General features: G+C 53.4%; 2 protein-coding genes across 2 annotated transcripts; one reads left to right on the top strand and one right to left on the bottom strand.

Annotated features, from left to right (window-relative positions):
* Positions 1-3716: 3716 nt before the first annotated feature.
* Positions 3717-5895, top strand: N0V96_011903 (uncharacterized protein; the record flags this gene model as incomplete). The annotated part of the gene is made up of 2 exons (XM_053192546.1): positions 3717-4852; positions 4905-5895. The coding sequence occupies 2 exons, from the start codon at positions 3717-3719 to the stop codon at positions 5893-5895; spliced, it is 2127 nt and encodes a 708-aa protein (XP_053049903.1).
* A 4216-nt stretch (positions 5896-10111) lies between these two features.
* Positions 10112-10471, bottom strand: N0V96_011902 (uncharacterized protein; the record flags this gene model as incomplete). Its single annotated transcript, XM_053192547.2, has 1 exon — positions 10112-10471. One exon carries the CDS (start codon positions 10469-10471, stop codon positions 10112-10114), a length of 360 nt encoding a protein of 119 aa, XP_053049904.2.
* Positions 10472-13945: the final 3474 nt, after the last annotated feature.

Genomic DNA, 13945 nt, shown 5'->3' with positions numbered 1-13945 from the left:
GACAAGAGAATAAGAAGGTCAACTTCTCGTCACGAATGATAGAGGGAGAAGTATGATGAATTGAGGGGAACGTCAAGGCGGTTTCGTCTCATCACTGGGGATTCTGGCGTGACGGGCACCCTGATGGACTGGACCTCTCGTCATCGGCAGGAGCAAGGAAAAACTTGAGCTCCGGAAAGACCGGGCCCCGCCGGGGATGGGTGCGCCGGAGCCGAACTGTGAATGGCCCGTGCCCCAAACGCAATTCGGATGGGAATTTGCGATTTTACCATGGAACCTTGCTGCTTCATCGCTGCTGCAAGGTCTGCGGTCAACGGTCACAGCAGAGGCTTATTATACAGTCATTCATTGGGACAATCACCTCTCATAACCAATATATCATCCGGTGCTCTTTATTCAAGTTTGTGACTTGGCCTGAAAAGCCCCATGATCTAACTTGAAGATAAAGTAGCTGAAGAATCTGGGGAAGCAGAAAGTCACAAAGTCATCCCTGACGAGGAGGATATGGCTCTGATTCACTCTCATTTCCGAAACTTTAGTCTTGAGATGAAGACTTTCCCAGGCGCTCGCTTCTCCGCGCCGCCTTTGTGTTTCAGACGCATATGACCATGCAGTGCTCGGCAAAGGGAGCCCACCTCCATGGTAGAAGTGAGACTTTCATGTCAATACTGGGCTACAGTATAGTGGCAGAAGTACAATAGGAGCAGGCGGTAAGGCGCCGGTGAGATGCGATGGTGGGTGGACGGAATGTTGCCCTTCATTTGTCGGCTGCATAAGAGTGTGGCAGCCAATTTCCCATTGCAAAGGTCTCAAAGCCTGGTTGCCACAATGCCAACGACATCCGCCATGCTGGATCAAAGGTTGAGACATCTCTGGCCCGGAATGAGTAAGGGCTATTGCCGAAGCTGTTCTTCAATCATCCGTATGCTTCTCTGTTTTATCGCAGTGTTGTCAAATCCAAGAATCGCACACATGTCGATGCTGCTTTCTCTGACACCTGTGACCAGCCTAAACACAAAGAACCGTTGAGCAGACCGGGAGCTTGAGAGAGAGAGAGAGAGGAAACATCGGAAATTGACTTTGGATCTCCGCTTACAGGGTTGCAGGCGGCCTAGCCTGAAGGATGCGATGCGGGAAGGGTGGGATTTCCAGGGTATTTGCATTCAGGGACCGAGACCCCGGGAAGTTGGACACAATCGAGAGACATGCTGCGGCCTGCCTGCCTGCCTGCAAGTATAGATTTAACGATACCAGCTGGCTGCCAACAGTGATAAGTTTTGCAGATGAAAATGGGATTATGGGATGGGGGAGCAAAGATGGAGGGCAGCCAAAATTGGCAGTGAGACCTGACGAAATTCTCTTCTACAGGAAGTACTGTGTACGTCTCTAGTTACTGAAATATCGACAAGTTTCGCAGTTCTGTGACTCGGAAATCCGAAACACCAAGTACTGATACCTTTGCCCCCTTCCATTGTTTGACAGGCCTGACTGACACCCACCACGGCGCCCGCGAGGCCTGCCACGCTGCAATTTCACTGTGGTTGCAGCCAACCTTACGAGATGAGGCGGCGGTTCGGGATTTCGATCATGGCTTGTCCATTCGGAATGTAAACATTGCGACGCTGTGTGATGAATGTCAACAGCCACAAGGGCGCATGTTGATGTAGGAGAGTCGGTGTTATTGTCTAGGCACACTGGCTTCAAGTATCGCGGTCATTCCTCTATCATCCGATGCCCACATGATGTTGAATTGTCACGGGATGCACTCTTCTGCTGTATGTCAATTTTGTCCACTGAGATCAATCTTCACTGTTTGATCATTTGAACATCTACGACTACCAGAGCATAGAAAACCGTCCGGATCACACAAAGACGACTCGGTTCCCCGGGCTACCCCGTGCAATCTGCAACAGGCGTGGCGCACGTCCAACTGCTTCTCGCCAGCACTAGTACCTTCACAGCAAATTGAGGTGAAGTCTGACAGTGGTAAGCCCGTCGGCCAAGCCGTCTTTCATCCTTTCTCGTTCCTGTGGGTGTGTGTAGTGTACGAATACTCGCCGGCTCTTGATTTCCATCTCTTCTTCTACGCACCGTTCTTCCGCCTGTCAGCGCCAACCTGACGAGCTGGCTTCCATTGTTGTTCTTCTCAACGGCCCGCCAACTTGTTTCGTATTTACTTCTGGCGTCGCTGTTTCTTCCCAGTACGTAGGTCTGAGAAACATTAGAGTAATTAACTTGGGCAGTGTGATAACTCTTCCAGAGGCGGCCTTCTCATTCCCCGAGACCCAAGAAATAGGTACCTGGACATAAGTACGTACCGCACTCGGTACCGGAGAGGAAGGACCGGGACTTTTCTTTGCCCTTCCCATCGCCAGCTGGAGATTTACATCAACATTACTCGAAACCGTCGCCCAACAACAACAAAAGACTAGTCGCCGCCAGTCACGACACAAACCCGACGCTCGCACTTGGCTGGGGATCTGCACTGTCGCTCTTTTTTTTTTTTTCTTTTTCTTTCCCTTTCTTTGTTGACTCGCGCTTCCACACCAGGCCACATAACACGACACGACAGGGCACCCACAGCACGACGGGCAGATGCTCACCTCAGTTGCTTAGGCACCGCACGAATACCTACGCCTCTGCCCAACTTCTCCAAGGTCACCGGATCTGCCTGTCAACTTGGACCTCCTATATGCATCTCTGGCTTCGTGTTACCGTTACCGTCACCGTCCTTGTCCGCATCCTCTTGCTCATCTTTTCACCTCTACTTCGACAAGAAACCTAGCACGAAAGACTCGCTGTGTGGCTGCGCGTTCTGCCCGTAGTGTGTCCACCACCCTATTTCCCGCAGACGAATCCAGCCCCGATCCGGTAACCCCAAGAAGCCGATCACTCTTCCCAGCACCCAAGGAGGACAGACCCTGGAAAATCCATAGAGAAAAAGGGCCAGCCGGGGGGACGAACACCCTTCGACCCTGACATTTCGACGACCCTAGGCCTGAATAGGTCGTCTCCAGCAACCCCCAAACAAACCGTCCCCGGGACCCTCACCAACTCTTTCTGTCGCGGCTTGCTCGCCCTGCCTTTGACTCTCCCAGGAGCCACCGGCCGACTTCCGTGGTTCAGCTTTCCACTGCCGCCTCCGCCTGCACTGCAACTCAACCCCGTCGACGGCTGCTGCAGCCCATCTCGCTCTCTGTCTCAATATCTTTGAACCACACCCGAAAATCTCCAAAACTTCCACCCAACCGTCTCCTTACGGGCCGCCACCTACTTATCCACCCATTGTCCACCCTGCAGTGGCCCCAAGCCTTTAGCTGGGAAGTCCGAGACATTCCCGTCCTGCGAGTGTACAACTTTCCGGCGCGCCAGACAGAGTCAGGTTTAGGAAGGGGGAAAAGAAGCAAAAAAGGGAGAAGAAGCTAGGACTGAAGGTATGGGACCAAGACAAGACCCTCCGTACCTCCTCGAACCATCTCCCTCTCTGACCTATTCCCTTTAAACCCTTCAAGCCTCCCACTGACCATGTGATGATCCCTAGGTGTTCGTGCTGTGTTCGTTGCCCCACGACTCCGTTTCGACCTCCCCTTTCTCTTCCACGTCCCCGGATCCTTCCTTGTCGTCTCGTCTGAAAGGCCAGCTAGAGAAGATCCATCTTGATTCCTGGTTCTAGTCTCTGGGCGACTGCCGCCAACGTCGACGTAGTCATCTACAGCATGTCTGCACGCATCCAAAACCTCTCCGATTGGGCTCCGACCCAGGAGGCTATCTACGACGAGCCCTCCACATCCGCCGTTCAGGAAGATGCCTTTGATGGGAACGCCAATGCCAGGCCTTCTTTCCAGCAGCATCGACTTCGTAGCATGAGTCTTTCTCTTCCATGGCGCCGCAAATCCTCCATCTTCCACATCGAACCCGAACTATCAAGCCATCTCGAAGAGCTCTCCCTCGAGCGATCCCGAAGCCACGCCGGCCCTAGCGACGGGAACGCTGAGAAGCACGGTCATGGAACACACGCGGGGGGCAACAGCAATGGCAGCATCAAGGGCATGTTCCGTAGGGCGTCCATATCGTTGAAGGGCATTGTCCACCACCACAAGAGACATTCGATCGGGGGTGCTCACGGCCTGGAGGAGCCTCAACATCACGCCCGTCCCGGCACTGCCCACGTCAACTCCCACTGGCACCGCCTTCGCCAGGCTACGAGCTTCCGTCACTCCAAGACGTCCCACGGCCCCGACACACAAAGCGACGCCTCCGCATCTGATCACTGCTTTCCCTGCTTGCCGCTGCCTGGTAGTGGGAGCGCGCCGCCCGTGATCCCTTTCCACACAGGCGCTGCTGCCAAGGCCTCTGCCGCGGCATCGAACCAGGCCTTCCAGAACAAATGGCTTCGCGCTTCCTCTGATGACTTCACCGATCGCGAGAGCGGCATTGGCATCACTGTCACTGGTGTCGAGTCAGATGTTGACGTGGAGGTGGAAGACGCCAATATCAGCCGAATCAACTTCATCTCGCAGCTCCCTGTTGAGCTTGCGATTCAGGTTCTCGCTCATTTGGATGCCACGGCTCTCGGCGCTGCGAGCAGGGTCTCGCGGGAATGGCAGCAGATGGTCAAGAACCAACACGTCTGGAGGGAGTCATTCTTGCGCGAGAAGACTGGAACCTATGCCACCAGCCTTCCCGTCCAACCAGGAACAGGACAGGGCGTCCCGCCAATCAACCCAGGCGTGAACTGGAAGCAAATCTACAAGGCCAAGGAAGAGCTCGATCAGCGATGGAAGGAGGGCAAGGCTAAGCCTGTCTATCTGAATGGGCACCTGGACAGTATCTATTGCCTTCAGTTCGACGAGTGAGTATCCAGGCTTCTTTTGGGTGAGTCTGGCCAACTAACGATTCCATAGAACCAAGATCATCACCGGTTCTCGCGACAAGACCATCCGAGTCTGGGATATGCGGACATTCGAGTGTCGTCTGGTCATCGGGCCGCCAGAAGTCGTCAACGACGTATCTCTGCTTCTGGACGAAGATGGACAGCCGGTTCATTATGCAACTCTTCCCGACAACCAGCGCGCGAATCCATCGATGCCTGCCATGGTCTCCTTCCCCACCCATCACAAGGCATCGATTCTTTGCCTGCAATACGACGACCGCATGCTCGTCACTGGATCGTCTGACTCGAGCTGCATTGTGTACAATGTTCGTTCGGGCTACAGACCTGTACGCCGTCTCCAGCATCACACCGCCGCTGTGCTGGATCTCGCTTTTGATGACAAGCACATCATTACGTGCAGCAAGGATATCAGCATCTGCGTGTGGGACCGAGCGACCGGCACTCTCCTCCGTCAGCTTCGAGGGCATTCTGGCCCAGTCAACGCTGTCCAGATGCGCGGCAATACCATCGTGTCTTGTTCGGGCGACTTCCGCGTCAAGCTCTGGAACATTGACACTGGCAAAAACATTCGAGAATTCCAGGGTCACACCAAGGGCCTGGCATGTTCTCAGTTCTCCGAAGACGGCCGGTATGTCGCCTCGGCCGGCAATGATAAGGTCATCCGCATTTGGGATGCCAACACGGGCGAGTGTCTTCGCGAGATGAAGGCCCATGATAACCTCGTGCGCAGCCTGCATATCGACTCGGTCAGCGGGCGTCTTGTCAGCGGCAGCTACGACACTGATATCAAGGTCTTTGACATGGAGACCGGTCGCCAGTTGCTCGACTTTCCCCGATGGCACGCTAGCTGGGTGCTGAGTGCGAAGAGCGACTACCGGAGAATCGTCAGCACCGGACAGGATCCCAAGATCCTCATCATGGATTTTGGTGCCGACGTCGCCGGCATCGAGGCACTCGAGAGCAGCGGCGGTACTTGCGAGATAGAGGGCGGATACATCTAGACGCACGAAAGACGCATACAACCTACATAATATCCTAATACCAAGAGCGGCAAGGCTGGACCGCCCTCACTGACGACTTTTGTTTTCATTTTCATTCGACCATCACAACTCGATGGCGATCCGGAGTAGTAGACGTTATACGACAAAAAGAGATGAGGCGATTTCTGGAAAGAACAGAACCCTCACGGAGGCGTATCGGATGATGATGGATACTCATCCACTTGCATTGGGATTGCGGGTGTCTGGTCTCGAAATTTGGTTTCTTTTCGTTCGGGTTGGGATCCGTTCAAACATTTGGACTGGACTTTATTTCTTCGTTTTGCATGGCATCCTAGGCTTTGTTGCATAGACGGCTACTGGATAGAAGCATTATAGACTCTTGTTTCGCCATCACTTAGTTATCCGTGAAGGTTCACCAACTGCCGCCTGCCTGGCCCATTCTTCCGACGTCTTGTGAAGATCGGGAGTTTTGAGGTGACACTTTTGCCACTGATCTGCCATGCTTCATTGTCATGCTATGAGACGACGGGTTCATGGTATAGAATGCGGAGAGGATGGCCGTTTCGTGCCAGACGAAAAGTCAATGGGCGAACGAGGCGGGAAAATACATGTGGTACGGGGGTGAGCCTCGTTGCATCAAAGCGCGGCCGGTGTAGCAATATACCTGTTGGTCCATTCGGGTTTCAGAACGGTGCAAGCAAGATCAGACGTTCCGTTTCGTTTCGACTCAAAAGGGGTTTTTTTTTTATCTGATGGCCGGTCGGTCGGCCTGATTTGCAACTCTGCATGGCTTTGTTTCCCTTGTTTCGAGTGTGTGTGGTGCAGTAATTACCGCGCGTCTTGGGTTGATTATCGGCGTGGTGAGAACGGATGAATCTGTGCTACGCGCAAGTCCTGGAATTGGGATGGAGATGGAGATGGAGATGGAGATGGAGATGGAGATGGGGGAGTTTGGCTGAAGATTTTCAGCACTTTCCTGTCCTGTTCGGCCGGACTAAGATGCTTATTTCCCATGCTTGTTCTCATCCTATCTGGCTGCAGGTGTAGATCCCATGAGGATTGCGGCATTTCGTATGCGTCTAGATGCAAGTGAGATGTAGATGCAATGGGTGTCCGGTTGACAATGATGATCAACATCAAGCATACGCACGCGAAGCAGGAGTTCAACGTGTAGGCTCTTTTCCAAGCTTGGATCCATGCCTACAGCCTCAAGAAGCTGCGCAGTCCAAACTCGAGGCCGTCTATCCTTCGGACTCGAGCCCGGGAGCAATCTCATCTTGAGCTTGCCCACGTCCCGCCTACCGTCCGAGAGCTCGCTGGTGGGAAAACTGGATGATTGAGATCAGCTTAATGCGGACCTGACACACGGAGAAGATCGCGGTCAAAGGGCGACTGACGGGTTGGACAGATCACGGACCGTACCTTCCGGTATCCGTGAGGCGGCTGCGTGCTTGAGCTTTGGGGATGTATCTGAGCGGTGAATTTGGCCTGCCCGTTGTAGTTGAACGCCATTATGGTTGACTTGAACTTGTGATTTGATGATGGTGGTGGAAGGGCGCGATGACGATGCTGATGATGATGATGGTTAGCAGTACGAGTATCATCTAGTTAAAGGTGGGATGGTGTTCATCTCAATGATACTGGCAGCCGTTAGTTAGGGGGAACACAAAGACTCGTACGGCTTGAGATCGTTCAGCCGCCATATGCACAGGAACGTAAAATCGTTCAGACAAGAAGTGTGTCTTGGTGCTTGATGCAAAGTCTTAAGGCTCTGGACCGCTCAGCTCCTAGTCTTGCCTACGAGCCAATATCATGAAGATGGTAATGATAGGCAGGTTTGTGGATAGTCGAGTGGCAGAGCTTGAACATCGTGCATAGCTGTCTCGCGATCACCGAGGTCAGAATAGCCATCGGCCAAATGCGCGCAGCTTGCTACTTGCATCCTGCTACTTGCACCCGACAAGTGTTGCGGAAATAGTCACATGTGTAGAAGAACACCGAAAAGTATTCGTTTCAGCTGCGTTATCCGCAGATTGTCTTGGGCAGTTGTTTCGGGCCCTATTCAAGCGAGAGGCCTGGATTTCCAAGACCCCCCAAGATCCCCCAAGATCCCGATTCCCGCCAGAGACCAAGAGGAAAGCTGAAATAGGGCCGAAGAGCAAGGATCGTTCCAGAACAGAGTCGAGTGTCACGAACCGACCTTCCATTTCTGTCCTTCCCCGGACCCCATTCCTCCTCAGCATCCACGGCCCCAGACATCAGGTTTGACTATGGCCAAGGGCTGGGGGCAAGTACTCCGTAGAGGCAGAGGAGAACACAAATATATTGGACATTGCACATACACAAGAGCCGCCGTGATGGTGCCGGATGCGACGCTGCTCGGTCGGGCCGGATGGGCAGCAGAGGACCTGAGCCTTGTGGTGAAGTTCTTTTACATGTGTTCGTCTCATGTTGCCTAGTCTTGTCTTCATCTCACGATGCCTGCCGCCGGAGTGTAGATGCCGCCGCAGTGCTAGGCAGGGAGGTATTTTTATTCAACCCCCAGATCGAACGGTGGCCCCGGGCGTCGCTTCGGTCTCATTCTGTGGAATCGATTTTCCTTGGATGAATCTCCCGCATGCCAAGTCAAGAAACCCCCGGATTCCCTCTCCGGATTCTCTCTTCCAATACCTCAAGGCCTCCAGCGCCTCAAGAAATCACCGCTCTGCAGAATAAAATGACGCCGTAGAGGAGCCGGCTTAGACCACGAGGCTTTGACGCTGATGGGGAAATTAGACTTGTTCGAGTGTCCCGTGGGGATGATCTGCGCTACCGACCGCCGCGGAGGATCGACGAGGAAGAAAAGGGTCACGACACGCTAGGATGAGGTGGATGAGGGCGCAAAACTGCCACGAGGGCATGGGGTGGATGGGATTCGAGGGGGAAAAGGGTTGGGGTTCACCCCAGGTCTCACGACTCCACGATTCGATTCGCGAGAGAAGTCCACCACACGTTACAATACTTTAGTCTGTATGTAGAACACTCACAAGGTGTGCCCAGGCCATGTGGACAGGAGGGAACATGAGCAACGCCACCTGACTGCGAAAACGAGCAACAAGTGCTTCTCAGAAAGGAGACTAGAGACGGCAGTCGTAGATCTTATTTTTGGGATGTACCCGGTTTAGAGATGATATTGAGTATTGAGCTACACTGTAAATGAACGAAAGGCCAAGCCAAGCGGAGGCAGGTCTTTAACCGGAGGGATTGTTATGAACCGTTTTTGTCTCTTTTAGGGGAAGAAGGGAGAAGTTTCTGAACTTTCTGGGCCCAGAACCGTCCCTTTAGCCTTCACGCATGAAGGTTAATTTCCGTCAGAAATACTGGGGGCGCGATGGTGGTGTAGCGGCAAGCGGCACAGGGTGGTCCTGGTTTACACTAAAGCTGACTCTAGTGACATGCAGCAGCTAAAAGTCTAAAAGGGGGCGCCCACAAGAGTCGCCAAGTCGCTTGTATTTTTGTGCTCATGAGTTGCATGTGTCCTACGAGTTCCAGGTTTCTGAAATGCTCGCTGGTTATTTTCCATGGGGAAAGTTTTTGGGGGACCAAGGCGCAGGGCGTTACAGCTTGGCGGCGGACATGTCAAGCGGCCAGGAATAGGATCATCGATGCGCAGATAGAGTGCGCGCGGGACGATCAATCGTTGACGGGTGGGTTTAGGGGCCCGTGGAGAGGACATAACTCTGGCGAATTGGTGAGAATCGAGACGTTGAGTATCAATAGTACCAGTGTTCTTCAAACACACAGTATTATTAGGCACAGCACTCATGTAAGGATTCAGAGTTTTGAGGGCACATGAACAGCCAGGGAAGAGTCAATCACAAAGCGATATTGGTCACTGGTATACCACGAGCAGGAAAGGTAAGACCCGTTTCGAAACGGCTGCACTGGCAAAGATGGGATGTTGTGAAGCTGTGCTTGTTTGGGACCAATGTAAACTCCTGCGTCGATAGCTGGTAGGAACTCAACAACATACTGAGGTTGCGAACCTATGCGGTGCGAATATGTCTCAGCAAAGCGTAATAGAAAGTGTATCTGCGATCCGCAATTCCAGAAGCCAAGCCCACAAACTCAGACTAGGGTCCGCAAAGTCATGACAACTCAACAAGAGTAGTGTAAGCATATCGAATGCCTGGTGCACGCGATGCAAGTGATGCGCTCTCGAGGCTTCAACGTTGCATTAGGCATGGGTGTACTCAGGTACGGCGATCCAGCGGTTGCATGCGGTCCAGTTACTGATGTCCAGCTGGGGTTGTTTCCTGCACGAGCTATTGTCCGCGGCTGATGTCTGGTCGTCGACGGCCCTCGCAGACTCGTAGTCGTAGTGTAGGTAGTCAGACTTGGTAGCAATGCGGCAGAGGTACTTCTCCCGGGCCTGTCCTGGCGAGTTGACAGCGGACATGACTCCTGCAAGGGGCATGTAAACCGCCGGCATCGTCAGACGCATCCTGGAGACATTCTCGGGCTCGATGGACGGGATATCCCCTCCGACTGGCGTGCCGAGGGCCGGCTCTGCTGGTGAAGTGGTACTATAACCCATCAATAGATGAGTTTTTCCATCAGCATCCCTTTTGGGCGGGACGGGTCTCACCAGGCTTGAAGCGATGGTTCTTCCCCACAATCTAATAACCTTCTCAAAGTGAAAGTGACGCGCCGGACGGAGCAGGTTACTGTTTTCTCAACGTCTTCTCATGTGACAGCGCTTGGCTCTGGAGAAGGGCCGAGAGCATCGAGTATTGCGAGGTGGTAGTGCAGTAGCTTCCAATATTGCGCAGAAAAATTAGGCAAGAAATAATTCCTGAAGACATACAATTAGTTGATCCGGGTGACTGTCTCTCATCACGAGCCCCAAGGTTACAATGAGCAGCATCACAAGTAGAAAACTTCGAGGGGGGGCCGATGGTAGCCCAAGCTTACAGAACGCCATGTATGTGGCGTGGCTTCAGTTGACAGGTCGTACATAGTCAATGCCCAGGGCCAGCCACTTCAAGGAACCTGACTACTTCATGGGAGTCCTCTTTGTGAGCGCTTCGATGCCGTCATAGAAGAGTTCCAGACAGACGGGCCGGTCCAAGTTTCTGAGTCTAGTCACCACAGTAAAATGACATTGTAGGACCTGAATGATGAGAGGGAGATATTCGTGGCCAAGAGTCAAAGACAGAGTCACAAGCGCCTCGCCCATCTGGACCCTCCCCGTCCTCATCATCTCCCGCAGGAACAACTGCCATCCAACCAACGGCCACCAACGCACAACCACAGCCAGTGCCGCTGCGGGATCGGGTCGCAACGCGCCCAGCTCTGTGACGCGAACCCCGTCAACCCATTTCTCTTCGAGCCCTTGCTGTGCTGCTACTGAAGGCGTCTACCGCTGGTGGAGGGTGGACGGGCTTGAAACGGCGCTATGCCCGATCCTGAGCTACCCCGGTCTCTCCATGTCGGCTGTCGAGAACTTCTTTTGGTGACGATGCTGCTCTTCTGCTGCTTTTTGAACATACCCTTGTCCCTGTTGTGTGTGCTCTTGGAGGAGATATGATCCTTACTGCTGCTCATCCGTGGAGGGGCGGCTTTGGTGGGGAAGAGAACACAAAGTGGCCAAGCCAGGGGCACCAGAGGCGAAAAAAAAAAAAAAAAGGCAACGGGGGATCTGGAAATAGGGAGAACAGCCGCCGGCGTCTTGTTTTGTTCCCCCTCCCCGATATTGGTACGGACTATTACACAGCAGTACTTTACCCCTTTGTGCACGAGACATTGGAACGAGATTGGGGGAGTAAACTCCAAGAGCCATAGAGGATGCATGCAGTACTCGGAGACCAAAGACCTCTCTGCAACTAGAGGACAAGTTATTCCGTCTTGTCTATGACCTTGCTTCTTTTCATCTTTGACTGTTCAACCAGCTGCCCGATTCGGAGTAGAGTTGACTCCCTCCCTCTCTCTCTCTGCCTGACAGACTAATCTTGGTTCTGTTTCCTCCAGCCACAGCATGGCTCGTGAGTCGTAGATGAGCCGTTCGATGACATGTCTACAGTTTCCTTGGGGGCGGGTTGGCTGATCCTCCGCCTTCGCTTACTTGCTCTCCCTGCACGTGGAGTCTCCTTTTTCCCCCTTGACTTGACTGCCCAAGTGGTCAGGTTCCTGCGTCCCATCATCAAGGCGAGGCCCCAAGGACCGACAGATCTCGCCCAGAAGATTATTCTCATGCGGGAAACGGAGGCGGCGCAGGGATCATGACAGTCCCTTGGGAAACCAAACCTTGGGCCGTTTACCTATTCCTGCATGCGATTCAATCAACCTCTCACCACCAGAACACCACCAACGGTGGATATACCCAGAACAAGGTCGACAGATCGCCAGGTTGAAGGGGGGCCCGGTGGTCCAACCCGGACTACTGGACTAGGGGCGGCTGTCGCATCGCATTGACTAACCCCCTGAACTGCTCCGGACAGGGCCTTTTCGTCCGAACTACTTGCGTGTGCTTCTCTCTTCTGCGTCTGTCTTTCACTCTCAGTCTCTCACTCACTCACACTCTCTCTCGCCTCGCCTCGCGCGCACGTCGCTTGACTTACTCTGTCTGCTGCTGGCAACACCTCACAGCGTACCACCCCCCCCATCCTAGCTCTGTTTGAAGCTATATCCCCTCCCAACCAATAGCGCCCCCCTCTGGATCCTTGTTTCATCGCATTCTTGTGTTCTGCCAGGATTACCTATCCAGCGCGGCAAGTCGGCTGGACGAGGGGTGGTAGTAAAGAAAGAGGACTAAGGTTAGCTGTTGTACTTGTTGGCTAGGTTTTTTGTCGAGCTCGGGCGGGCCACGGACGTCCAATATCCCCCCCTTCTCACTCAATCATTCAGTTTCCCTTCCCCGGTCATACAACCCTACTGGCCCTGCTTGGCTGCCCAGAAGGCCGAGATCCAGTCGTTGAGGATCCGTACCTTTCTTTGACGGACGGCTCTTGGGGGTTGTGAACCGGGATCCAGGGCCCTGCTTTGCCTCAGACTGAGAGGAGAGGTCCGACTGCCGCCGCCGCCACCATGGCGATAAATCGTCCGGCGAGGCAGGGGACTGCCCAAAAGGTAAGGTCAATATAAGACGATCATGTCGCCGTCAACCTCTTTTACGTTTGTGGTCCCTCCCTTCCTCTGCTGTTGTCTCGACCTCACACACCCTCGTCTTCTCATCGACGTTCTTTCTTTTCGTTGCGTGTATCCAAAGCTAAGAGAGGTGGATAATATACCACACTCTGCTGTTTCGATTCGTTCCAAGTCACTCTTTGCACCCAAGAAACCGAGCCTCGATCGGCCGTCACCCGCTGTTGTCACTTTTCAACCTTTCTCTGGTGAGTGTTGTACGCCGTTCCTATTCGATTCCGATCCCGTGGCTTGTCTCCCTCTTCCCTACACCCTCCCGAACCACCGGCCTATTGTCTCGGCTCATAATATCAGTTCCTCTTGGCTTCTTGGGTTGGTGGCAACGGTATCTTTCTCCAAGAGTACCGTGACGTGGGACCTGTCATCTGAGTCCGGGTCAGTCTGGGTCGAGGGGGGGCTCGCCGAGTGAAAGAGACCTTGTCTCGTCTGAAGGGTGAACAATAGGACATGATCCAGGCTTGTGATGCACAGCAGTCCTTTTAGTCACTGACAACAAGGCTGTTCGTGGAGAGCGGGCCGGTGCGAGTCGATTGTCAGTTAGTCACTGACACTCACGCGCCCTCTATACTTAAGGTGTGGATGGTTCGTGATGTCGATATCGAGGGTCACCAGCTTCTGAGCCCTATCACACTTTTCACATCACCCCGGTCTGGTCAAAGAAAACAAATATTTCACTCTTTCCTTTCTTGAAACAGCTTTCCTCGAGCAGTCTCGAGCTTCTTGCACATCACCTCGAAGTTGCGTTTTGTTTGGAATTTTCTTCCTTCCATCATCATCGACACCTTCAACACCACTTACTTCAGTCGAGACTCAGAGCTAACCGCCAACCTTCTTCTCAGTCTTCACCTTCCTTACAACCATCCAAACA

This window comes from Colletotrichum fioriniae (assembly GCF_027942845.1).
Source record: "Colletotrichum fioriniae strain IMI 355084 chromosome Unknown scaffold_19, whole genome shotgun sequence".
Lineage (NCBI taxonomy): Eukaryota > Fungi > Ascomycota > Sordariomycetes > Glomerellales > Glomerellaceae > Colletotrichum > Colletotrichum fioriniae.
The sequence above is the reverse complement of the archived record's forward strand: the minus strand, read 5'-3'. Positions and strand labels throughout refer to the sequence as shown.